We start from the raw sequence: 25,557 nt of genomic DNA, 5'->3' as shown, positions 1-25,557 counted from the left end.
TTGATAAATCTGAGGGGGTCTTGGTCTAATGCCGGATTTGGCCTCTGAATCTTCCATAACTTTTTATTTTAATTTTTTGAGTGGCGGTAAAAGGGCGTTCATAGACGCCATCTTGTCACTTTAAAGTCACAAAACTAACTGTACAACCACAACAAGTATTAACACAAGACTCAGCTACAGAGACAAGTACTAACTAGTAGTGCAAGTACTAATAAACACAAGTACAATATAATTGATAAATCTGGGGGGGTCTTGGTCTCACGCTGGATTTGGCCTTTATGAATCGTCCATATTCTTTTATTTTCATTTTTTTTTTGAGTGGCGGGAAAGGGCGTTCATCTTGTCACCTTCACATCATAACAGGGTTACTGTACAATGAGTATTACTAACAGAACAAGGCCGACTTAAACTACTGAGACAAGTACAAGCAAAACAACTACTAGTACCAAAAGTACTAGTAGTTTAAGTGTGCCTAGCTGGTAATACTCCTTAGTGTTGATATCTGCCGGTAGCGGTGCTGCTCGCTGTTTTAACCGTTTGAACCGCCGTAGCCAAGAGGTTAAAGTGGGAAGAGCGGAAAGGGGGAGGAAAGAGGGAGGAAGGAGGAAAAGGGAAGGCCCTGCCCTCCTTCAGAAGGAGTCAAACTACTTGGAGGACACTTTTACAAACTTTTCTTTAATGTTCCAGTAATTATTCCGTAGCTTCTCGCCGAGGTCAGCCGACACAGCGAAGCCAGCGGGCGGCCAGGACCCGCGGGGTGACGGACGGCGACATGTCGGGGGGATCCGCAACCGACTGGATGTGACAGGAAGGTGGGTAAAAACCCTCCGTGGTCTCCCCACTGCTGGTAAACAACTGCGGGCACAGCAGGCTGACTGCTTCGGGGACACTTCGGCTCAGCCCGGAGAGAAAGTTTAAACAACTTTAAACGACATTAAGAATATTTTGTCAAACGTTAAAGAAGTTTGTGACGGGGCAAACTGTCTTTACTTTAACGTTACTGAACGGAGGACCTCAACCTATAAATGATTATTAATGTTACAGTAAGTCAGATATCAATACACAGATAGATCGATAGACCGCAAATTGTCACAAAATCCGGAACTAGTGTATTTTCATAGCATTTTTTCAAACGACTTTACGATTCATTATCAATATTGACACGGATAAGATTTCTGTTGATCTGCTCGTCGATTAGTTGACAAATTGTCCTGAATGTCTTCCTTAAATCCTTTCCCGGAATTTGCTTTGGTGACTTTGTGCGTAACAATATACATGATAATAGATAAATATAAAAATATGAAATTGACAAGATGTAAAAAACAAACAAACAAAAAAAACTAACTACAGGTTGCATTTAGTAAGAAGTAAATAAAACAGTCTTGATACTAGGTTGGTTCATGCAAGCTTTAGTCATTTGTGCAGGTTTACAAGCTTACTGACGGGTTATTAATGTCATAAAAAGCATCTATATTTATTCAACGTGTTGATGCAACAAGTTTAATAAAAAATCAACTGAAACCAAGATTGAAAAATCAAAACACTGCAGCTCGCCTTTGACAATAGTCAATATGTCTTCACCATGTTTACATTTACTCATTTGGCAGACGCTTTTATCCAAAGCAACTTGCATTTGAGGAACAGCATACAAGCATCAATACAGCACGAGATCTACAACTGACAATAAATACTAGTAAGAGCTAATAGCACGTATGGCATCAATGGGGTAAATACCTATGGAAGGAAGTATGGGTTAAATGTTATACTCTATAGAGAGCCTAAGCCCCGCCCCTTCTGGGGGACCACCATGGGACCTTACTTTAGAAAAAATATGTACGGTATTCAGCGGCAAGAGACAACAAATTTTTTGATCCTGTTTGAATTGTGCTCTGAATTACACATATGATGATTGTCAATTTAAAATATACATTTCAAAGTCAAGAAAGTCGCAGTTTGATGTAAAACTGTTACAAATACTTAATTACAAAAACCACAAACACAAAAGTCCCGTACGTGACGTCGTAACTTTTTCTCTCAACTGAAGCTAACGTTACCTTCCATGTGAGGATGATGTGATAAAAGGGCAGAGAGTCGCTGGATTAAACACATCAGGTGAGATATATTTCGGCGTCGAACATTAGCAACCAAGCAGTGAACATTAGCTAGCATTACCGCGCTAACATGTTGTATATTGTGCGAGACGAGAGATTTAGGTCACTGAACGGTTTTCACACTAAACGACATGTAACTTTACTTTTTTACAACAAACGTTAACTTTCTTGATGGACAAAATGATTTTTTAATTTGACAAACATCACATGTGTAATTCAGGGCTCAGTTCAGACAGGATAAAAAGATAAGTTGTCTCTCGCCGTTGACTACCGTACGTATTTTCTTCCGAAATAAGGTCCCATCTGCCGGAAGGGGAAGCGAGTGACTGAGGCTCTCTATAAATAAGTTGTACTTATGAACATACTTCTACTTTTACTTGTTACAAATTTAAACTTTTACTTTATTTCTAAAAGCCTAAATACTTCTTCCACCTCTTTGTGTTGTCTTTGTATCCTCCTGACGGGAGTCACAGAGGACGTTAAAACACAACCTGTGAGAGGGTTATTTTGGCCTGGACAGAGTTTTTATCGTTATACTTTTTCTTGATCTTGTTTATTCACAGAGAGGAGGATGGAGGGAGAGAAAGAAGTGGCTGAGGAGAAGGAGGAAGAGGAGGAGGAGAAGAAAGAGCTTCATCATCACATCGCAGCGACGTCCTCTGTGGACTACCCGGACCTTCCCATCATGCACTGGGAGGACTTGAGCCAGCGGATCGCTGAGTTGGAGAAACAGGAGCAGGAGAGGAGGGAAAGGTCAAAGGTCAGACATAAAGCGTGTCGGTATTTCCTGGACATTCTTGGTTCTGTTATCCGAGCAACGTCAGCTGTTAGTGGTTATATTTCTTAGAAGACTACATTTCTTCCCAGAAGGCTCAGTGTCCTCCTCTCTAGAGAGTGCTACCAATGAGTGCTAACTGGAACGCCAAGTCGGCGCCTCACATTCAACTTAATGCAAGTCGTGCGTTTGTATTTTTGACGCAGGAAGTCGAGCTCGGCGTTAAAGTGGTTTAAGTTTTGATTCGTGTACTTATTTTGTCAAAAACTGGAAACAACATTGGTATTCTCCAGCGTATGCAAGGTTTTGTTTCTGACCAAGCGGGAACCTCCGGGTCTGAAGCCCCTTAAACCTGCGTCCTCTCCAGCAGCCAGCAGGGGGCGACTCCACTGGCTGCAGAAAGAAGTATTGATTGTATAAAAGTCTGAGAAAATGTTTCTACTTGTCAGCTGATTTATTCCCTCAGTAAACACTTTCCTGATGAGTTTATGGTCTCAGTCGCTAGTTTCAAGTCTTCTTCAACACAGTTACCGTGTAAAAATAAAAATCAGTTCTTGCAGGTTGAAAAATAAATTCAGAAGAGAGAAAAACAGCCTTCGCATTTCACAAGTCTATATCATTTCAGTTTGCTGCAGTTGTATTATGGGAAATGCAGGATCCTGAGTGTTTGGAGCTTGAACCATATCCCTTTGACCTTCCTTTTTTAAACTTGTCTCTCACAACTCATATTTCTGGAGAACTCCTTTAAATGAGTTCTTACTTGTTCTCGCCGTTTGCCCTCCTTGCTATTATTTCTGTCTCAGTCTGATTACATTCCTGAAGGGATGAGAACATGTTTGTTGTGGCTGTAAATTCACCAAACCCGGTATGTAATTCACACTGAGGAAGGAGCTATATTGAACAGAGCCACCCTGACATTACAGAGACACTCTGTATAGGCCATGGCTGCATATTTGTACGTAATTTTAACTATAACCAAACACTAATTTCCTCTTTGCTTCAGTAGAAGGCCTCAGATCTGTGACTTTATGCAAACCTTTTGTTGCTCTGACTTTTGATGTATCTGGCTGCTGTGCAAGTGCTTTTTCTTTCTCTACAGATGCTTTCAGAAATAATAAAACTAATTTAATTGGTCATTTGTGGTCAGGTGATCTGCCTGGGATCAACTGTGTCTTCCTGTCTTCCAGCAGAGGGGGGCCGGGGTGAGGGTGCCGGAGAGTCAGGGGGGAGTGTGGAGAGACGTCTGGGAGGAAGAGGAGGAAGACTTCAGGAGGTGTCGGGTTGCTGTCGTCACATCACGGTAACACAAGTTTGGCTCATAAATTTTCATTTATTTTGTATCAACTCTGTCGTCTGTTTGCTGTTTAGAGACTCTAGAAGTCAAATGTTGGGCGACATTTGGGTATTAATTTAAATGACACCAAAACCACGTGGTCAGGTTTAGACAGCAAAACCACGTGGTCAGGTTTAGACAGCAAAACCACGTGGTTAGGTTTAGGCCCCAAAACCACGTGGTCAGGTTTAGGCCCCAAAACCACTCGGTCAGGTTTAGGCCCCAAAACCACTCGGTCAGGTTTAGGCCCCAAAGCCACTCGGTCAGGTTTAGGCCCCAAAGCCACTCGGTCAGGTTTAGGCCCCAAAGCCACTCGGTCAGGTTTAGGCACCAAAACCACGTGGTCAGGTTTAGACAGCAAAACCACGTGGTCAGGTTTAAGCACCAAAACCACTTGGTCAGGTTTAAGCACCAAAACCACTTGGTCAGGTTTAGGCCCCAAAACCACTTGGTTAAGTTTAGGCCCCAAAGCCACTCGGTCAGGTTTAGGCCCCAAAACCACTTGGTTAAGTTTAGGCCCCAAAACCACTCGGTCAGGTTTAGGCCCCAAAACCACTCGGTCAGGTTTAGGCCCCAAAGCCACTCGGTCAGGTTTAGGCCCCAAAGCCACTCGGTCAGGTTTAGGCACCAAAACCACGTGGTCAGGTTTAGGCACCAAAACCACGTGGTCAGGTTTAAGCACCAAAACCACTTGGTCAGGTTTAAGCACCAAAACCACTTGGTCAGGTTTAAGCACCAAAACCACTTGGTCAGGTTTAGGCCCCAAAACCACTTGGTCAGGTTTAGGCCCCAAAACCACTTGGTCAGGTTTAGGCCCCAAAACCACTTGGTTAAGTTTAGGCCCCAAAACCACTTGGTCAGGTTTAGGCCCCAAAACTACTTGGTCAGGTTTAGGCCCCAAAACCACTTGGTCAGGTTTAGGCCCCAAAACTACTTGGTCAGGTTTAGGCCCCAAAACCACTTGGTCAGGTTTAGGCCCCAAAACTACTTGGTCAGGTTTAGGCACCAAAACCACTTGGTCAGGTTTAGGCCCCAAAACCACTTGGTCAGATTTAGGCCCCAAAACCACTTGGTCAGGTTTAGGCCCCAAAACTACTTGGTCAGGTTTAGGCCCCAAAACCACTTGGTCAGGTTTAGGCCCCAAAACTACTTGGTCAGGTTTAGGCCCCAAAACCACTTGGTCAGGTTTAAGCACCAAAACCACTTGGTCAGGTTTAGGCCGGAAGCTGGACAGACTAATAAGACAATTATTTCAGCAGTCATAAAATCACTGTCAGACTCTGATACTAAGATCAGGAGTTTCATATCTTTTAAGCTCAATTTGGAAAGTTTGTTTAACAGCACAGAAGTCAGATGGCCAAAAAAGGAAAAGTAGAATCAGCTCCAAGTTTTCAAGTTGTGAAACATGTAAACGATTTATTGAGAATAAACAATGACGTCATGTAAAAGGTTTCAGCACTGGGAGACAACACAACAGCAGTACAAGTCCTTCTCTTCAGTATGTTTATTATCTCTTACCAGATTTCACAACCACAGAAACCTGCAGCTGTGCTTCATCAACAACAGCGACAGCGAAGACGAGGAGGAAGGAACCAACAGAAAGGTCACTTTCTCTCTGTTACAAGTTAACAGCTGACCAGCTCTGCTTTCATACTGAGTTTCAGCGCGTTAATATAAACAAAAATATAAACATGTTATTTGACAAAACCAGAACTTCACTCGATGCGTTTTGTAACCAGATCACGGCACAAAATGACTATTTGTCTGGTTTTGCTTGCAGCCAAACATGCAAGCAACACACCGAAAGAAAGAGAAGAGCAGCCTTTTTTTCCTGATGTGCCTGCACCATAAACTGTATAAAAAAGGCGCTCAGTCCACGCTGATTTTAACAGCTGTTCACCTTCGACTGCGTCTCAGACACGTTCGTCACTGTTTATCAGCACGAGCTCGGCTTTCCGTTGGTTTCTTCTGGCATCATTTAACACGTCTCTGTACATTTTTATTTGCTGTTCACTTGTCTCTGATCACATCAATTAAAGCTTTTGTGGCGCTGCAGCGATCAGCTGATTTTACTGACGGAGCCTCCGGCTGCTTCAGGTGCAGCTGGTTTGATCGGCTGGACGTGCAGCTTCTCTTTACTCTGTGTCAAAAAATCATCAATCAAAAAATTACTTTAAATTCGTTTCCCACAACTTATTTGGTCACTAAACTGTTTCACTCCTCCTCCCTCATTCAAATATAATAAACTCCCAAGCTGCAGTCTTTCCCCGTGAGGATGAACTAATCAGGACGAGCAGGATCTGATCCAGTTTCCCAAAACTTTTATGTAGCAGTTATTGGAAACAAGAAAAATAAAACAGATCTCCCTGCTTGTCCATAACAACAATAAAAATAACTACTGTGGCTTCAACAGGTGGAATTTTATGCCAGGTATCGAATGAAGTACTCTGTTGGTCTCGGTATCACTTTAAGGGTACTGGTTTTGGTTCTGGTATCGTAAAATGTTAAATGATACCCAACTCTACTACCAGTGCACAAAAAGTGTATTACGTTAAAATAAAGCCGAGGCCAGCCAAAAGATTTCAACGATTCCAAAGTCACCTTTCAGTGCCGGATGCAAACATTTCCATCAGTACCAAAAATATATCGAGGTTTGATACTCACTAATTCACTTTTATTCTGAGCAAAGAAACTCTGAAGTAGGTTGGAAATGTCTTAAGAATTCATTCTAAATGTACAGAGTACTTAAACGTCTTTGTGATCATTTCATTTAGATTTTAGTTCACCTCCATCCAGACAAATACAAACGTCTTCTTTCCGGGGATCTGACCTTTGAACCTTACATCTCCATCAGGTCTCCACGGGAACAGGGGGCAACGGTTGCCATGCCGCGGGGCTGAAACAGGAAGTGGCCACCGCTCTGAGGACGCTGAGAGACAAACTGCTGGCCGAACAGAAGGAGAAGGAGGTAAAGGGAAGAGAGGAGAACGTTTGCAAGAGCTGTAGAAACAACAAGGAGAGAGAGAGAGAGAGAGAAATGTTATCAACAAAGAAACAGCAAGCCTGCTCAGTGTGTGTGTGCGTGTGTGTTGCAGCATCTGGTCGGCAGCAGCGATGTTGCCAAGCGGAAACATCTGGAGCTTTGGGAGCTGCACGAGTGTTCAGTGCAGCAGCTCAGCAGCTTGAGAGCATCTCTTCAACAGGACGTGCACGGTAAACACACACGTTTTTTATCAGACACACCCTCTGCGAGAACAAAACATCAAAATGTCCATAGAAACTTCATGTGGAGAGTGAGCAGCTGCTTTTCTTTAAATAATCTCCTTCATGTTAATCACAGAAACACAAGAGTCTCCTGGATATTTAAACCAGATCATATGTTCCAATGTGGCTAAATATAGGGCCCTTTCACACCTGGAAGTTTTGATATATTCGGTTAGTTTGGGTTTCCCATTGCAAGTATGCGAGCGAACTAAAGAACTTTACATGACATACTTGCCTCCTGTCGTCGTCATCTATGCGTGCATTGATTGGTTTGTAAACGGACGTGCATCTGACGTCAGCGTGTTGTCAGTTCAGCTGGTAGCTTTGGCAAAACTCTTTGGCCTTGACAAGAATGAACAGAACCGATATCGTTGCCACTATATTATTTTTATTATGACATTACAGCATCAACGTAACTCAGTGCCAGTTCTACCAACTACCAAAACTACCTTTTGTCAAAAGGTCAGCGCGCCTTCCTTTTTGAAGTGACTGTCCCTTGGAAGGATGCCGTGGAAGAGGCCTCAGAACGCAAGATGCTGCGCTATGCAGACTTGGCGGTTGGAAGGTGGAGGTACGGCCAGTGGAGGTGGGGTGCAGAGGATTTCTCGCCAGTTCTACCGTAAGGCTGCTGAGAGAAGTAGGGGTCAGAAGAAAGAGTCAAAGGTTAGCAATTAAAGCCCTGGCCAACACAGCAGAAAGGAGCAGTCACTGGCTGTGGCGAGGAGGAAAGACCCCATGACATTGGGGTTCACAACTGATGATGTGTCGTAATGGTGGCTCTACCTGGTGGTCATATTCAAGACCGACTCCATGCTGCTGCAGTACTGAGTCTTCAGAGATTGTAACTACAAGTCCTATTTAATGAATCCGTCACTGCAACCAGGAAAGGACGAGGAGACCGTCACAAGTCCTTTCAGAGACCAAAGAGCCGAGTGGCAGTTTGCTTCCATGGAGGCCGTCTGTTTTCAGCTGAAACGTGAGATTTATAATTGTTTATTTCAGTGCATTTCTCCATGCATTTGTCTCCGGTTTTTTCGGGAACCACCAAAACTTCCTGTAAATAGTCTGAAAGTCCGAACCATCAAAAAAATGCTTTCACACTCGTAACCAACTGAACCATGGTTCAGTTTTTTCCAGACCGAGACTACCTCTTTTCATCTGACCTACTTTCGTCCGTTTGGTCCGGGGGAGGGTTCACATCTGTAATTTTGGTTCAGATCAAACTGAAAAGTCCAGACTAAACGAGGTAGGTGTGAAAGGGACCATAATGTCAGTGCGTCCCGAGGTGGCGAGCTATGTATGTATGTAATTTGCTACCAACGTAAAGAACCATAGTAGTGACACATGGTTTACTCTTTGACTCTTTGCTTTTCTTCCAGCTCTGAGCTCCGAGCTGGTGGCCCACCTGTTGGTACGAGACCAGCTGAGGACGAAGCAGGACGCCATGCTGCTCGACGTTCAGGACCTGACCTAGCACCAGGACAGTCCTCACGGACAAGTTTCCTCCGCATAAATGTAAACATTTGACCACTGTGGGACCAGGTTGGGCTGCTCGTCCCAGTCAGCCCAGGAGTCTCTCACTTCACCAAAATGTTAGCTGACCTGCTAATTTATAGAAAACTGACAAGCATTCGAGGCAACAAAGAGGGAGACACGACTGGAAGTCAAATCACTATCGCATCGCTCTGAATTTCAGATTAATGGCGAAACCTGAAGCTAACAGCAGTTATGACGCAGACAGGATGAGACTTAAACGCACGTCCAAAGGAAAGTTCAGATACAAGTTGGTACATGACAGCAGGTTGATGTGAAATGACAAGAAGTAGTAAAGTTTTAAATCAACAAAGTCTTTCTCTGGATTATTGGGAAGCTAAATCTGCAACATCTCCAATCAGCTTTTGGCTGGCGAGGACATCATAGAACTAGCCAAAGACAAACAGCACTTGGATTTTGCCATATTTACTTCTAAACTGCACTCGGCCATTTAATTCACATAGTGTTAGTGCTTTGGTCCAACTATTAAGCTACTCAGGATCTTTATTGTCAAGTTTGGGTCCAGTTTCAGTTGTATTGTACCTGCGAGTGAAGGTCGAGGCCCAGAAGAAAAGAAGAAGAGGCGGTGGACGGTCAGGAGGGAAACCTTCTTCCTCAGAAATTAAACCATTCTCTCTCGTCACCAGGCTTTTGACAGCAGTCTCCTGAGAAATGTACGTATAGTAAACATGATGGGATAGTAAAGATTGGGTGTCTAGTTCCTATGGTCACTTTTCATGCATGAATCATTAGCAGGTGGCATCTAATTTGTGAATTGTGAATAACGGGGAGTTTATTTCACAGAAGCCTCTTTGAGACATGCAGCATTTTTTTTATATCAGATTGCTGTTCAATCTGCCCAAGATGCATCAGGCGTGAATGAGTTTGTGTTAGTTGAGACGCAGCGTCAAACTGGTTCAGCATGACTTGGAGGCCATGGTTCTTCGTCAGAAAGTGGTAGACTGCTCCCCTCCAGCTTGCGAGTGAGTTGCTGCCCAAAGTAAAGTATCTTGGTGTGTTGTCCCCGAATGAGGGTAAAATGGAACGTGAGATGGACAGGCAGTTTACCAGTTGATCTACGCCCTCACCTGTGGTCATGAGCTGCGAGTAGTGACCGAAAGAACGAGATCAGAGTTCAGACATCCGGAGCTAGCTCGTAGTAGAGCTGCTGCTCCTTCGCGTTGAAAGGAGCCAGTTGAGGTGGGTCAGGCATCGGATCAGGATCCTCCTGGATCTTGCTTCTTTCACAAGATTTTTGTCAGGATATGACTTTTAGCAATATTTCAATCAGAATCCGATGGCTACACCCACACAGTTTTTTGTTAAACTTAATTGCTGCTTATTAAGCCATAAATATTTAATGTGATGGAAGAAATACATTTTCAAACCAGGTTTTCAGCCTCTGATATGTATTGTAAGTCGCCCAGGATAAATTTAAATGTATTGTTCAGTAGACAGAAAACAATGTTGGCAGGTCTTTATGAGCACATTATACTTCTGCATTGTAGCTTGCCGCGCACCTCCCCAACAATTTAATTACACGTTGCGGCGACGCAGACCACAAAAACTGTGATTGGTTGGCCTGGTAGCATTGCATTTCCTCCTAGCCCACAAGAAAGTGCCCTGTGCTTTGAAGCAAGTTTTAGCCAAACTACACATTTCCCCCTAAACTAACAAGCGGCTGTAAAATGGTGGATAATTTTTTTTGAGCCTCACAACTCCGCGACATGAGTTTAATTTTAAAATTGGTTTCATTATCACAGTTTGATCCATTTTGTCCGATAACATTTGGAAAGTCTAGAAGAGCCGCACGATTATCATTTTACCCCCATTCAAATTAGTGGAGGGCTAAACCGGAAGTTAACCGGCTCGGCCGGCGAAAGTCAAGACAAGAAACAAATGTAGGGGGTGAAGTTTGTGCTTTGGAAATTCATTGAGAGAGAGTTTGCTGATAGAAAAGATGAGTGTGATTTTTCTCAGGTAGGAGGACCAGAAGCAGGTTAACTAGTGGAAATCAAAACAGTTTTTGGGATCAAATTTTCTTTAAGTTCATATTCAGAAATCCTCCAGATTTAACCACAAGACAAAAGAAGGATTTGGCTTCTTCTGGACTGCTAATCCACACATGTATATGCAAATGAGGGATTCTAACTTATCTTATTTAAGTTCTATTGTTTGTTACTTTTGCCTGTTGTAATAACAAGGGAACATGACACTAGTCCAGCATGTGTAGCAAGATTACTGATATATTGATATTTTGGTTGTTATATTTTGATATTTTTCTGAAAAAACAAAAAGAATTTCATAAAAGTGTGTAGCATCATTGTTACTGAGCAAATGCACATTTCTCAGACAGTACCTTGAAATAGAGAACCTCCCTTCCTCCCTCCCTCCCTTCCTCCCCATGGGACCTTACTTCAACAAAGATATGTACGGTAGTACAATGACGAGAGACAACTAATGTTTAGATCCCGTTTGAATTGTGCCCTGAATTACACACATGATGTTTGTCAGTTTAAAAGATAATTTAAGTCAAGAAAGTCGCAGTTTGTCATAAAATAAATCAAACATTAGCTTCATTAACGTTAGCTATAATGGCTTTGGCTTCAGTGACATTAGCTTCAGTAACATTAGTTTCAGTATTGTTAGCTTCACTGACATTAGCTTCAGGGACATTAGCTTCAGTATTGTTAGCTTCAGTAATGTTAGCTTCAGTGACATTAGCTTCAGTAACATTAGTTTCAGTATTGTTAGCTTCACTGACATTAGCTTCAGGGACATTAGCTTCAGAATTGTTAGCTTCAGTGACATTAGCTTCAGAATTGTTAGCTTCAGTGACATTAGCTTCAGTAACGTTAGCTTCTGTGACATTAGCTTCCGTAACATTAGCTTCAGTAATGTTAGCTATAATGGCTTTGGCTTCAGTGACATTAGCTTCAGTAACATTAGTTTCAGTATTGTTAGCTTCACTGACATTAGCTTCAGGGACATTAGCTTCAGTATTGTTAGCTTCAGTAATGTTAGCTTCAGTGACATTAGCTTCAGTAACATTAGTTTCAGTATTGTTAGCTTCACTGACATTAGCTTCAGGGACATTAGCTTCAGAATTGTTAGCTTCAGTGACATTAGCTTCAGAATTGTTAGCTTCAGTGACATTAGCTTCAGTAACGTTAGCTTCTGTGACATTAGCTTCCGTAACATTAGCTTCAGTAATGTTAGCTATAATGGCTTTGGCTTCAGTGACATTAGCTTCAGTAACATTAGTTTCAGTATTGTTAGCTTCACTGACATTAGCTTCAGGGACATTAGCTTCAGTATTGTTAGCTTCAGTAATGTTAGCTTCAGTGACATTAGCTTCAGTAACATTAGTTTCAGTATTGTTAGCTTCACTGACATTAGCTTCAGGGACATTAGCTTCAGAATTGTTAGCTTCAGTGACATTAGCTTCAGAATTGTTAGCTTCAGTGACATTAGCTTCAGTAACGTTAGCTTCTGTGACATTAGCTTCCGTAACATTAGCTTCAGTAATGTTAGCTATAATGGCTTTGGCTTCAGTGACATTAGCTTCAGTAACATTAGTTTCAGTATTGTTAGCTTCACTGACATTAGCTTCAGGGACATTAGCTTCAGTATTGTTAGCTTCACTGACATTAGTTTCAGGGACATTAGCTTCAGTATTGTTAGCTTCAGTGACATTAGCTTCAGTAACGTTAGCTTCAGTAATGTTAGCTATAATGACTTTGGATTCAGTGACATTAGCTTCAGTGACGTTAGCTTCAGTAATGTTAGCTATAATGACTTTGGATTCAGTGACATTAGCTTCAGTGACGTTAGCCTCAGTGACATTAGCTTCAGTGACATTAGCTTCAGTAATGTTAGCTTCAGTGACGTTAGCTCAGTGACATTAGATTCAGTGACATTAGCTTCAGTAATGTTAGCTATAATGGCTTTGGATTCAGTGACATTAGCTTCAGTAATGTTAGCTATAATGACTTTGGATTCAGTGACATTAGCTTCAGTGACGTTAGCCTCAGTGACATTAGCTTCCGTAACGTTAGCTTCAGTGACATTAGCTTCCGTAATGTTAGCTATAATGGCTTTGGATTCAGTGACATTAGCTTCAGTAACGTTAGCTATAATGGCTTTGGATTCAGTGACATTAGCTTCCGTAATGTTAGCTATAATGGCTTTGGATTCAGTGACATTAGCTTCAGTAACGTTAGCTATAATGGCTTTGGCCTCAGTGAAGTTAGCTTCAGTCATTGAGAGGAAAAATCATCATGTCACATACACGCCTTTTTGGTTCATTCGTATTACAAATTTCTGTTGAAGTTTTACAACAAACTGACTTTGACTTAAATTATCTTTTAAACTGACAAACATTTTGTGTGTAATTCAGGGCACAATTCAAACGGGCTAAATTGCATTTATTATTATTTATGTTAGCTTCAGTGACGTTAGCTTTAGTAAGGTTAGCTTCAGTGACGTTAGCTTTAGTCATTGAGAGAAACAGTTTTTCACTTTCATTTCACAGTCTTACACTTCAATAGTTTTATGACAAACTACTTTCTTGACTTAAATTATCTTTTAAACTGATAAACATCGTGTGTACTTCAGGGCACAATTCAAACGGGATCTAAACATTAGTTGTCTCTCTTTGTTGACTACTGTACGTATTTTTTCCGAAATAAGGTCCCATGGCGGTCCACCGGAAGGGGAGGGGCTTAGCCTCTGTTAGGTGCAGGAACATGGTCGTCCATTTGTTTTGTTTAAAGCAATTACAGTCAGTGAGAGTAGCATTTTTAAAAATAACTTTACAATTTATAATATATAATGATTGATTTGTAATATAAAAACAAAAACAGTTTTTAAATGTTATTTTAGTTTTCGGTGGCGTCCCTCTTCAACTGATGCTAAACACTTCAGGTACACTCGGTGGTATTAATATTGTTTACTGGTAATAAATGAAAGGGAATAAAGCTCTTAATATAAGTCTATGTGATGACGCACATGAAAAACCGCTGCCATTATTTTGATTTTTCCTCTTAAGTCGATGTTTCTGTTGCCATCATGCTGTTTTTCTATTTTCCTGAACTTTTTTTTTTTTAGGGATGTGTAGTTTTATTCTAATGGCAGTAATTGACCTTTGGTTTAATGCTAGCTGAGGATATTTACATAATGTAACGTGTGTTTTATTTTAAACCACCACTAGTGATGGTCCTCTAGTGCCTTACGAAGAAATTACATTTTGATTATTTCCACATTTTCTCTCATGGATCTGTGATAAGATACTGAAAGTCAGTAATGGAAGGCAATGTACTGTAAAAGAAATGTCTCTATATTACTTTTTTATTCGCATATATAATTAAAGTCACACTGAAATGGCATTTTAGGAGTGTCAGCGTAGCGCAGCAGGACGCAACACATTCAAAAGTGTAGAATAGTCATTTTTAAAATAATTTTGTGGTTATTGTGGTCCTAAAAAATAACTATAACAGAGTGAACAGATTGTTTTGCATTTCATTGTGACTTTAAGAGTATTTAGAGATGTATTTTAAAATGTAAATAAAATTAATTACAAATGTAAATGTAAAACAATAATTCTGAAATATATTTTGATGGTCTGTTATGTTTTGGTGTCCCCTTTATTGCTTCATTGTTTTGAGGTCTCTGCATTTAAAACATTCCTTAAGAAGTACTATTATCAACCAACCCGTTCTCATCCCAGGGTGTCACATATGGATGCATTTCACTTTTTAACGACCTGTAGTGTAGTGTCATTTTTGTATGTGTAGGGCTCTGCGGTCAAGTTAGCAAGAATATAAAACTAGTGGTTAACGCTGTGAAACATCACAGCTTGGTTAGTTTTATTCTGGTCTTTTCTCTAGTTTGACTTCTCCTGATACACGTTCGTCTGCGTACGTCACTTCTTACGTTGGTGACATACAAACAATCTCAGCACTGATACACTTTGGCAATGTAGCGTCAAGTAAATTTCCCGCTCTAGTTATGACCTGGCACGAACAAGCGTAGGGTCACGACAACCGTATCTCCCTCTCCGCCCGGAGCAAACTTGCATCTATTTGCATCTTTGCATATAATCAAGCCGTGCAAAACGCTTGCTTCGCATTCAGTGTGAACACACAGTGAGGCACCAAACTATATTTGGTTACACGTTTACATTTAGGAAATGATCATGCTTTGCGTTAAGTTATCTTCATGTGTACAGAAGGATAGTCCCTCTTTGTCCTCTCATCAACGATGTAAACACTCGTTTTCAACATTGAGTCATCTTTTGCAACATTTCATAACAACATCACATCAATCGGTAGTTTTATTTTGAAAGTGTAATCGGACGTTACATATATATTATTGGTAACTTGACCAGACGTTGCCAATTGTTGCTAACATGACCGCGGAGCCCTACACGTCCAAAAAAACGACGCCCAGTGGTCTTGACATGGATACAAAGGCACGTGCCCCAGTGAAAAGGGTGTATCGACGCCTATGCTGAGGATTTTATTTCCTTAAAATTATCACTTAATTTGAACTTTACTGAAATGTTTGTCTCATTGAAACAAATACTGTTTACAAGAAGACTGTGAGAGTGAGGGCCCATTAGGCCTCGGTCTGAGGGTTTTTCCTCCCACACCGGTTATCCCCTACATAATAATAACAATAATAATAATACTAATAATATAATAGGGGAGCACCTTGGAGGCAATGGCTGAGTAGCATAGACTGTAGTAGCAGCCCAACATTTCACTTTTAATATTATATTATGTAAAAGCCGCTGCTAAGGTTTATAAAAAGCCCTTCATTGTTCTAAAACAGTGGTTCTCAAACTTTTTCACGTCAAGGACCCCTAAACCGGCACAAATAAGACCACAGACCCCCCATGTGATAAGCTTTTGTCCCAGGATCGCCAGTCTAATACGATTTTAGCTTTTTGATTTTTTTTACAGAAAGAGTATGGAACCCATGACCAAAACAGAAATACATTCGGTCATTGTGAATGAAATTATAGTGAAAAATGAAATTCCCCTTTTTGCTGGGGACCCCCTCAAGGACCCCTGGGGGTCCCCGGACCCTACTTTGACAACGTTTGTAAGCAGTAGGTTAACGCTAAAGCTAGCTTCTTGGGGTTGGTGACATCTTAGGTAGCTTTTGGCGTTAGCTAACCTGTTAGCGGCTATCTTCTCATGAGAAAACACTATAAATGTGGAACAGATTTGGTGTTAGCTAACGTATCGAGCTCATCTTTGCTAACAGACGTATGATTTCCTCAACAAGTAAAAGTTGAATCACTTCTGAGTTGCAGCAGTCACATAAACCTTTGCTGTATTTATTCATTCCTCTGCTACCCGTCGCGCTGTTTGACCGCCAATTGTGTTGGCGTGTTTGATTACACTCAGACACCATCACACGTTCAAACACACGAGCAGAGTGTGTTCTCGCTGACACACTCCGTATTTACCATATGAATCAGAGCAGAAGACGGTGATGGAGGGAACAGAGGCGGAGGGGCGGCGAGACTTCGCTGTCTAATCAAAGAGGAAACATTTAGAAGCTTCTCTGGAAGAAAAGGTGAGTGATTTATTACTTACTGATTAACGGTCTGAGTAGAGTAAATCATATATTTAATTACAATCTTTTCATATTTGGTCATTCTTGCTCAGCTGATTTATTTCATTGCAGCTCAGGAACATAAACCTACTTATTGGTTCAAAATCAAAAATTTAGTATATTAATGACTTTTTGTGTTTTAAATCTGTAAGGAATACATGATTATTTGGTGAAAACTGATGGTTTTAGTTTGTTTGCTGTGTGCAGGTGTGCCAATTCAACACAATTACAGCAGAGCACAGGTGTACTTCAGACTCACTTTTTGAAGACATAATCTGTTAAAAATGTTCTGACAAACAGCTTGCAACAAGAAATGTTAACTAACAAATGAAAATGCTGTGTATCGACACACCTCTAATCTGAGCCCTTAAGTCCAAACATCACTTTTCAACATAAAGTGACGCCCTCTACGTACAAATCAATACAAATGTGAATAAATGGAAAGTTTAATTTGAGAAATATTTAGCAGTAATGAAATTTACATCTAACAGATGTCCTAATAAAAGCGGCTCGGAGCTGCACTGTGAGCGCCGCCTCCTCCTCTGCAGTCCCTGTATTGGGTTTCCATTCCTGCAGTTCTGACTGAATGAACGCTGATCAATTATTTACAGGGAAGCTGAAGGTCAGGAGAGAACCCCCAGAGAGACCCGTAGGCCCGAAACAGACACGTCTGTGTTCACAACTCCACCGAAGAAACCCGACGAGACGAGACCGAGAGGACAATCGGGACGGGGACGACGGCTGAAGGTAGGTCCCAAATCCCTCTTATTATCACTGGGATTTAATTCAGACCAAAATGCTTCAAACTGGTCTAACTGGAGACAATGGCACAAATCTGCTGTGATGCTGTGATGTCCTCTTTGATGCACGGTCATAGAAGTGCTGAAACAACTGAACTGACAACGTTTACAATAATCAATTTGAGTCATTTCCTTTAAGCAGAAACAGAAATCATTCTCTGGCTCCAGGTTTTCTCCCTTTTCTATGTCAGGAAACTGAATATCTGCTGGTTGGACACAACAAGGGAACTACAGGAAACTAACGCACATTATTCACACTTCTGTCATGTTCTACGGACCAAATGATTAATCAAGACCTATAGCGCAAATCCCCAAATGAGGATATATTTTTGGACTCTCCATACCGCTGTCCGGTGGAGCTGGAGTGCAGGCAAATGAAAGATTATTATTGTGGATAAACGGAAACGCTGGAAATTTAGTGAGCAGAGAATGTAGTTTGCTAAGGATGTTCAGCAGGTACAATATCTACCGTGTTCATATTCGTTTGTTGTGTTAGCATGCGGACATTAATCAGCAGTGAACACAAAGTACAGCTGAGGAATGTGGACGTCAGACTGACATCTGTAGAGCCTCAGAGGTTCTGGTCAGTTACAGGAAAGTTCTGTTGGGATGGGTTAAATCGTAACACTCCCCAAAATCCACAACCAAAGTATAATAATGATAGTAATTGTCTTTGTTTGTGTAGCGCGTTTCATCAAAGTGCTTCACATTCAAGAGCACCTAAACGAGTAACAATAAATAAAGCGCACAGTCGCCACATGCACAAAACACAGGAATTAAAAGTGAAAAAGGGTTTAAAATCAAAGAAATACAGAAATAAATGTGTGTTTAATCAGTGGAAAGCGTAAAGTAGGTCTTGAGCTGCACCAAACTGCACCAGTTGTTGTGACATTATTGGACACCGGTTGTTCCAAAACTTGGGCTTGAATTTAAACCCTGAACCAAACGCTTCAACAGCTGGAACAGACAAACCTGCCTGCCGCACAGAGAGCCTGCAGAGAGGGAGGGAGGTTTCCGTTAATGATTGAAGGGCTAATTGAGCGAGACATGGTCTTCATCAGCAAAACGCCGGCGGTACATTCTGAACAAGCTTTTCCAAACTAATGACGGTGTGTTTTCTTTCGCCCCCCTTTGTCACAGAAGCCTCTTCTACAGGCCAGGGACGTGAGTCAGTCGGCGATGACTCGAGACAGAGATTAGATTATATTAGATCGATCAGAGGAAGGACAAATGAAGGAAACCTCGGAGGGTGAGAGGACTTGAGTCGGGTGAAGGAGCTGAGATGATGCCAGAGCAACCTGAACCCAACCAGCTCTGCCAGAAATAACCTTCATGATGGGATTGAGCCAAGCCTCCAACGTCGATCCAGGCATCGGTTTGGCGGCTGCGGCGAGCAACCATCCCAACTCCTCTGGCACCCCTTCGTCCCTCCCTCCGTCGTCCTGCAGCATTGACGAATCCTACAAGTACGTTTTCCTGCCCGTCTGCTACTCGCTCACCTTCCTCTTCAGCCTCACCCTCAACTCGGTGGTGCTGCTGCGCTCATGTTGCCACCACGGCGGGGGCGGCAGCGGCCGACGCTGGAACACCTCGCTGATCTACATGGTGAACCTGGCCACCACCGACCTGATGTACGGGCTGTCGCTGCCCTTCCTGGTGGCGAGCTACGTGCTGAGGGACCACTGGGTGTTCGGGGACTTCATGTGCCGCCTCGTCCGCTTCCTCTTCTACTTCAACCTCTACTGCTCCATCTTCTTCCTCACCTGCATCTCCGTGCACAGGTACGACGCAGGAATGAGGTCATGCTTTACTTTGTTGGGTAAATTGACTCTTTGCTCTAAAGAGATTAGTTTGCAACAAGAATCCATCCACTATGTGAGTATTAAGAGTCGAGTGCATAAAGACGGTCACTTTAGCTGAACTGTTGCTGAAGACTTCTATCGGCTGCAGCAGCAGAACTTTTAGGGTCAGCGTCTCTGTGCCCTTTAAAAAAAGTTGCTGCTCATATATATTTTTCCTGGCAACGTTAATTTTTGATGGCTCCGTGAGTGTGCTAATTGAACTTTGCCTTGCTTACAGGAAAGCATTACTACAGCACATGCTACTGAGGCTAACCTAGCCTGCTAGCTTATTCTCCTGACCTTTGAGCCAATCAGAAGCCTGGTGAAACGTTTGGGAAAGGGCCAAGGCAGGGACGAGTATCACGAGCTCACACAAACATACAATGGGTACGGAAGCTCGTTAGGGACGAATCAGTGATCAATCTGAAAGTCAAGACTCAGTGAAGTGAAGAACACATCCGTAGTGCGCCAGGCTGCTTCTGAGTTTGCTCAGAGGCGTTTTATAGAGGAATGCCCGTAACGCCAAAGATACCGGTTGTAAGCACATATCCCACCCCTCCTGCTAGAGAGCCAATCATCTGCTTCTAACAGCTGAGCGGGAAAACATATGAAGCCAATCGTGACGTTCCACCGACGTAAACGCCTACTGTGCACGCATCAATACTACCATGTAGCAGAATTTTAACCGGAGGGGGAAACACTTCTAAAACCTTATTTTGGGTCAAAGTCATCAAACCTTTCCAGGGTTTATTTCTATACATGCAGGTTTTATGTGAGCAGTCAAAGTGCATTTATGGCTTCCTCCCCATTCATTTAGAGAAGGGCCTGATCCGACCTAACCGGCCTAAGGCGTTACCAAGATGGCTGCCGAGTGGCGGGACCTGCCTATAAGGACTTTGGTTTGCTCCATCAGGGTTTTCTTTCATCTGAAAAACCTTTTACAGGCGGCACAGTTGCATAAAAAGTCCAGGGAAAGACACGTAGGTGTGAACAGACACATTCACGCTAGGCAATGTGAAATGAGGGGGATACACAGGTTGCCAATAGGAACGCTCGAGTGACATAAGCCAGCCGGCGTTCGCAGAAGCAGCGTCCGTTATGTGACCTCACTGTCGGTCCATTCACTTCAGTTTTTTAAAGACACCGTTATGAGCTGTTGTTTCCACTGCAAACGTTTTACACAGGTTTTAAAAATAAACTCTTGAAGATACTGAATCTCTAGCTGTGTTTCCATCCAATTGTCAAGCAAATTTTAAGCGCACTTTTGAAATGTTGCAAAAAAGAAACAAAACAGAAAAATGTTTCCATCTGCTGGTTTGGAGCGAATAAACCAGGCTACGGCGAGCGTAGTTACGTCAGTAGTGACGTTACACATGGCTGTAATAAAGAAGACGTCTGGGTTCCAAACCAGAAACAAAACCAGTCGCATGAACCTGAGGACCATTGATCTTAGAAAAATGGAGCCAGCCACGTTATGGGAATATCCGGTGTTGTGCAGAGTTCTGCACGCACCTCCAGATAACGCTTTTAAACGCTCTAATATCCTCTGTGGGGTTCATCAGCGGTGATAAATGATTCAAAGTATTTATTTTATGAATGTTTAGAGTCGTTAATATTTTTATTCATTGAGATTCAACATACGAACAATATGCGGTGAGAACCTGTTTGATCGGCGTGCAGAGCAAAGTGTCTGAGAAGGACCTTTAAGAGGTGAATGCATCATTCAGCAGAACAGCTGATGAAGGCTACCTGCCCAGATCTGCATCCACCTCTTTTCTCTGCACAAATGAGGGTCACCGGCCGCGAGCTGCAGGAAATTCTTGGCCGGCGACGCCGACAGCAGAAACAGCTGATCAGACGTGAGTTTCAAGTTAGCTACGTCAGAACTTACTCAGAAAAAGTGTTTCCATCTCCCGTTTAGTGCCTTTTTATCTTTTTCGATAAAAAACACCTCAAGCAAGCGCAAAAACTTTTTTGCGAATTTTGCCGTTTCCATCTTTTCTAACGCGATACTTCAAATGAAAATCTAGAGTCAGAAAGTCTTGACAACAAAAAGTGTCTTTGGGTGTCTTTAAAAATTAATTTTGATTTCAACCTCATCAAACAAGCGTCCATTCGTGGACCTGCACGGTTTTAGGAGTGCAGCCATTAATATTTTAGGCGACTCTTTGGTCCTTTGCACTTTACAGAGACGATCTCCAAAAAAGGTGAAGAAAATTCAGTTTGTTGTTTAAAGAATGAAATACCTCTGATCGTAGTTTAGACATTAGTCCGTGTGTTGAGCTAGAACTAATTATTAAACAGACTTTTTAAAGCTAAAACAAGAATAAAGTGATGGATTCGAACTCACCCCTGGTTGTCTGTCCGCAGGTACCTGGGGATCTGCCATCCGATGAAGACCATCACTCTGGAGAGCAAGCGGGTGGTGAAGGGGATCTGTGCGTTGGTGTGGGTGGTGGTCTTCATCCTCACCTGCCCCATCTTCAGGTTCGCCCAGACAGGATACGTCCAGCGAGGAGGGGGTGGGGTTATGAAGCCTGGAGGGGGGTGGGAAGGCGGGAACAGTACTGGATCTCAGGTGGAGGACAAGGAGGGATACTTGAACTGCTGGGACGACGCCATCGATGAGGAGTTTCCCGACTATGTCCCGTACGGCATCGTCCTCCACCTGCTGGGCTTCTTTGTGCCCTTCGTCATCATCGCCTGGTGCTACTCTCATGTGGTCAGGACGATATTTCAGACCCTGCGCTCCCCTCCCAGTTCGATAGAGGGAGGGGAGGACGGTCCGGTGGCAGACGGGGTGACAGAAGGAGTCAGAGAGCGGGAGAGAACGTCCATCTCCATCTCCGGATCGCAGTATTCGCACTACATCCGGCGGCGACGGAAATCCATTAAAACCATCCTAACCATCACCCTGCTGTTTGCGCTCTGCTTCCTGCCCTTCCACGTGACCCGGACGCTGTTCATGCTCCTGCGGTGGGGGAAGCTCGGCGGCTGCAACGTCATGAAGACCGTCTCCATCTGCTACAAGGTCACCCGGCCGCTGGCGTCCTGCAACGCCTGGCTCAACGCCCTCCTCTACTTCCTGACAGGGGATAAGGGCCCCCCCTGCTGCTGGCCGGCAGAACACGCCGTCCGCCGAGACCACCGGAGCGGCTCCATCTGGTGGCCGCTGAAGATCCTGAAGAAAGAGGGAGTGGGAGAAGAAGACCAGGAGGCCACCGAGAAGGTTGAAAGGGAGGTGCACATCGAAAATGAGTCCAAGTCTTCAAGGGTCATCTTCTAGACCAGCACTTGAACAGAAACTGCTCAGTAGCGCTGGGTATCGTTTGAAACTGAAATCCATATTAGCGCTCTGGGATGCTATTCAAGTTTCATTCAAAATTTAGAGCAAATTTTAAACGAATTTCCAGAATCTGCCAAGAAAAATTAATGCAGATTTCCACCCACTACTGTTCTGAGCATATTTATAGTGGATGCTACTTCTCCTGTCAACAACCCGTTCTCACTCCCTAACCGTCACGTATGGAGCATGGTCAAGTCCGTCCGGCTGGGAGAAGCCCTCTAGTGTCATTTTTTAACGCTAACTGTGTATAATATGTAACAGAAAAGGAGGGAGTTGGGGTGGGCCAGGAACCGGACTTTCAACCAGGAGCCCAGTGTTAGTTTCCCGTGTGAAAGAAAAAGTCAACAGTGTTTTTATTCGTTACGTAGGTTGTGCAAGTAACGTTACTTAACTTACGTAAGTTAAGTGACGTAAGTAATGTTAAACCATGATGTTTTTCTAAACCTGAACAAAATGTTTTGGAACGTAAACAACGTTCAGTTTCACAACATTAACTAGCAGTTTTATTTTGAAAGTCAAACCGCACGTTGCGTATTTATTGTTGCTAACGTCCAAAAACGACACAAAAGGGTACACAGCAGGCGTTAGAAAAGAGACGCCAAGGGGTCTTGACCAAACGACCGTATGTGACGAGTTGGGAGTGAGTGTGTTGTCGCAATAGAAGAAGACACAACGCGGTGACGTCATTACAAGACGTTTCGGTTAAAGTGAGGAAGGTTGAATCCTCCTCATCGCTGCGCGCACACACACACACACACACACACACACACACACCTGATGGCGTCCAATGAAGTTTCCACTAAAGAGACCAGTGAAAATAAAAAAACACCAGATCTTACACTCGATAAATGTCTTTACAACTTTAACAAAATAAAATAATTTTTAATTCGGCAAAACTTTACATCAGGAACTATTTGATCAAACAAATAAGCAAGAACTTTTTGAATCTGACAAACATTTGATGCCGCATTTCGATCCTTAAAAGTGTTTAATACTCAGCACTACTGACATTTGACCGTCTCTTATTAACTATCAATAAGAAACTACTCTGTACCACAGACATGCTGATATCTCCTGCTGTAAATATTACCCAGGTCCTGAATCACAACTGTGGAGCCTGACGGTGACAATGTTTATTTAAATCTACTGCCCTCAAATTATGTTCTTTGTTATCTTAGTATAATAATTTGTACCTTGAATTACTCACTTCAAATCAACTCAAAATATCCAGACTGTGCTCTTGAATTAATTCATTTGTTCCCTCAACACTCCCAGAAAGGACTCAACGTGGCTTTATTTAGATTTTTGGATTGAGGTTCGTGGATATGTACTTGGCAGACACACAAACAAGCAGGTTTTGAGTATGTTCACACGTCCTGTTGATGTGAACTATGCAGTGCGAAAGAAATAGAGGAGCTGCTCACTGCTGGAAACAGAATCTTAGATATCTTGGAAAAAAGTTAATACTAAATCTAAAGAAAGTTTTTCCTGTCTCTGTAAAGTTTAATTGGCTGCAAAAGGTTTCGGTATACTAACTGTTAAAAAGTAAACATTCGTTGCGTTCCATATTAGGGCTTAAATTAATCAACATTTTAATTATATTCTTAATCTAAAATGAAATAAACGAGTGATGAATAAGCTCAGATGTCTTGTTTTGTCCGACCGACAGTCCAAAACCAAGAGATTCAGTTTACAGGGATATAAAATATAAAAGCAGTAAATTTAGAGGATAATTTAAATGATTAGCCTGTTAACTTGCTAATTAATTGCCTAATCCTTTCAGTACTACTTTTTTTACGCCTCCCTTGCTACCCTCTAGAAGACAGCAGGAGGCAAATTACATGTTTTTGAGGACCCAAATGATTATTTTCAGGGTCACTTGTTAAATTTCCACATTACAGACTCTGTAAACTGCTGAAAATGAATGCTCACTTCTGACCTTTGACCCTGCTGCTGACGTCGTCGTTCTGATGGCAGTAAAGACGAACCTTCACTGAATCAATGCTGGAAGGCGACACTCCCCTTTAAAAGTCTGCTTCATGTGATGTTGCTGTTTCTGAGCTCAGGTCTACCTGTGATGTCAGACCTCCTTTTTGTTGACTCGTGTATTTTGACGTCTGGATTAAAGCCCGTTGTTGACATCAGCCGTCTGCGTCCCCGGCCTCGTTCATGTGGATCCGCTGAGGAAACTTTAATGAGCAGCCCGCTGAACCAAACCACTAAAAGAAACCACACATTTTTATCTCATACGGATCTAATTCATTCTCCTACCCAGTAACATTTGTCCTCGGTCTCACTGTTGATGTTAGTGTTCAGTTAGATTCTATTCACTGTCACAAGGCCCCTGTTGGCCTCACGCACACTGCCAAGAATACATGTCTGGGAAATACCTCCATTTGTACTTCATCTAAAACTAGTCAAATGTTTCACTGAGTGTCTGCTGCCATGCAGACGTTTAGAAAACGTCACAAGGTCAAGGACAGATCTGAAAGTTAATTCATAAGAGTAACAGAAAGGTGTTTTTAATGTATGCACAGGGACTTTTTAACCATCAATCACTGCAGGAAAATAAAAACAAAACACATGGTTCTTCAAAATAAAAGCACAACAAATGGCATTGAAATGTTAAAATTAATAATATGATGGGGGGGTATAGTATAGAAGTATAGAAAGTTGAGCTATTAAAATAATAGTTACAATAAAATAAGGAATTGATCCAGGGGCTAGAATAAATTATGTTGAATCATCAGTGAGTTTCCTGTTGTTTTATACATTTGTTAAATAGAGAGAATTCATTTTTGTGTTTGGTATTTTGTTATGACGACGATACTGTTAACTAGAACTTCCATATTCTCGTTCTCAAGTTGTCAAGCCTCGGAGTGCTTTTGGTCACAGGAATATTATATATATATATATATATATATATAT

The 25,557-nt window shown here is 42.3% G+C and overlaps 3 protein-coding genes across 4 annotated transcripts in view; 2 read left to right on the top strand and 1 right to left on the bottom strand.

Annotated features, from left to right (window-relative positions):
• The first annotated feature begins 270 nt into the window (after window positions 1-270).
• On the top strand, window positions 271-9,325 carry LOC123963333 (schwannomin-interacting protein 1-like). Of its 2 annotated transcripts, none has more exons than XM_046040120.1 (7): window positions 271-812; window positions 2,675-2,871; window positions 4,074-4,186; window positions 5,741-5,822; window positions 7,074-7,187; window positions 7,315-7,432; window positions 8,863-9,325. In XM_046040120.1, exons 2-7 carry the CDS (start codon window positions 2,683-2,685, stop codon window positions 8,955-8,957), a joined length of 711 nt encoding a protein of 236 aa, XP_045896076.1. In that variant the 5' UTR covers window positions 271-812; window positions 2,675-2,682; the 3' UTR covers window positions 8,958-9,325. The 2 variants fall into 2 exon arrangements, with proteins under 2 accessions (XP_045896076.1, XP_045896077.1); XM_046040121.1 differs by having other exon boundaries at window positions 272-812; window positions 4,077-4,186.
• Window positions 9,326-9,494: 169 nt separating this feature from the next.
• Window positions 9,495-25,557, bottom strand: part of LOC123963330 (flavin-containing monooxygenase FMO GS-OX4) — a 42,159-nt gene continuing 26,096 nt past the window's right edge. The window contains exon 9 of the mRNA XM_046040118.1: window positions 9,495-9,681. Within this exon, the coding sequence (XP_045896074.1) occupies window positions 9,508-9,681 (174 nt within the window). The 3' untranslated portion in view covers window positions 9,495-9,507. The remainder of the gene's footprint in view (window positions 9,682-25,557) is intronic.
• Window positions 18,607-22,938, top strand: LOC123963331 (P2Y purinoceptor 3). Its single transcript, XM_046040119.1, has 2 exons — window positions 18,607-19,223; window positions 21,654-22,938. The coding sequence occupies exons 1-2, from the start codon at window positions 18,775-18,777 to the stop codon at window positions 22,567-22,569; spliced, it is 1,365 nt and encodes a 454-aa protein (XP_045896075.1). The 5' UTR covers window positions 18,607-18,774; the 3' UTR covers window positions 22,570-22,938.

The sequence above is a fragment of the Micropterus dolomieu genome, linkage group LG23, assembly GCF_021292245.1.
Source record: "Micropterus dolomieu isolate WLL.071019.BEF.003 ecotype Adirondacks linkage group LG23, ASM2129224v1, whole genome shotgun sequence".
In the NCBI taxonomy this organism is placed as follows: domain Eukaryota; kingdom Metazoa; phylum Chordata; class Actinopteri; order Centrarchiformes; family Centrarchidae; genus Micropterus; species Micropterus dolomieu.
This window is presented reverse-complemented; position numbering and strand designations above follow the sequence as displayed.

Excerpts from the sequence above, each read along its gene's own strand:
- LOC123963333 (XM_046040120.1), top strand. The coding sequence starts at position 2,683 with ATGGAGGGAGAGAAAGAAGTGGCTGAGGAGAAGGAGGAAGAGGAGGAG. Across the intron at positions 2,872-4,073 it reads AGAGGAGGGAAAGGTCAAAG|CAGAGGGGGGCCGGGGTGAG; the intron begins GTCAGACATAAA and ends CCTGTCTTCCAG. Across the intron at positions 5,823-7,073 it reads AGGAAGGAACCAACAGAAAG|GTCTCCACGGGAACAGGGGG; the intron begins GTCACTTTCTCT and ends CATCTCCATCAG.
- LOC123963331 (XM_046040119.1), top strand. The coding sequence starts at position 18,775 with ATGATGGGATTGAGCCAAGCCTCCAACGTCGATCCAGGCATCGGTTTG. Across the intron at positions 19,224-21,653 it reads ACCTGCATCTCCGTGCACAG|GTACCTGGGGATCTGCCATC; the intron begins GTACGACGCAGG and ends GTCTGTCCGCAG.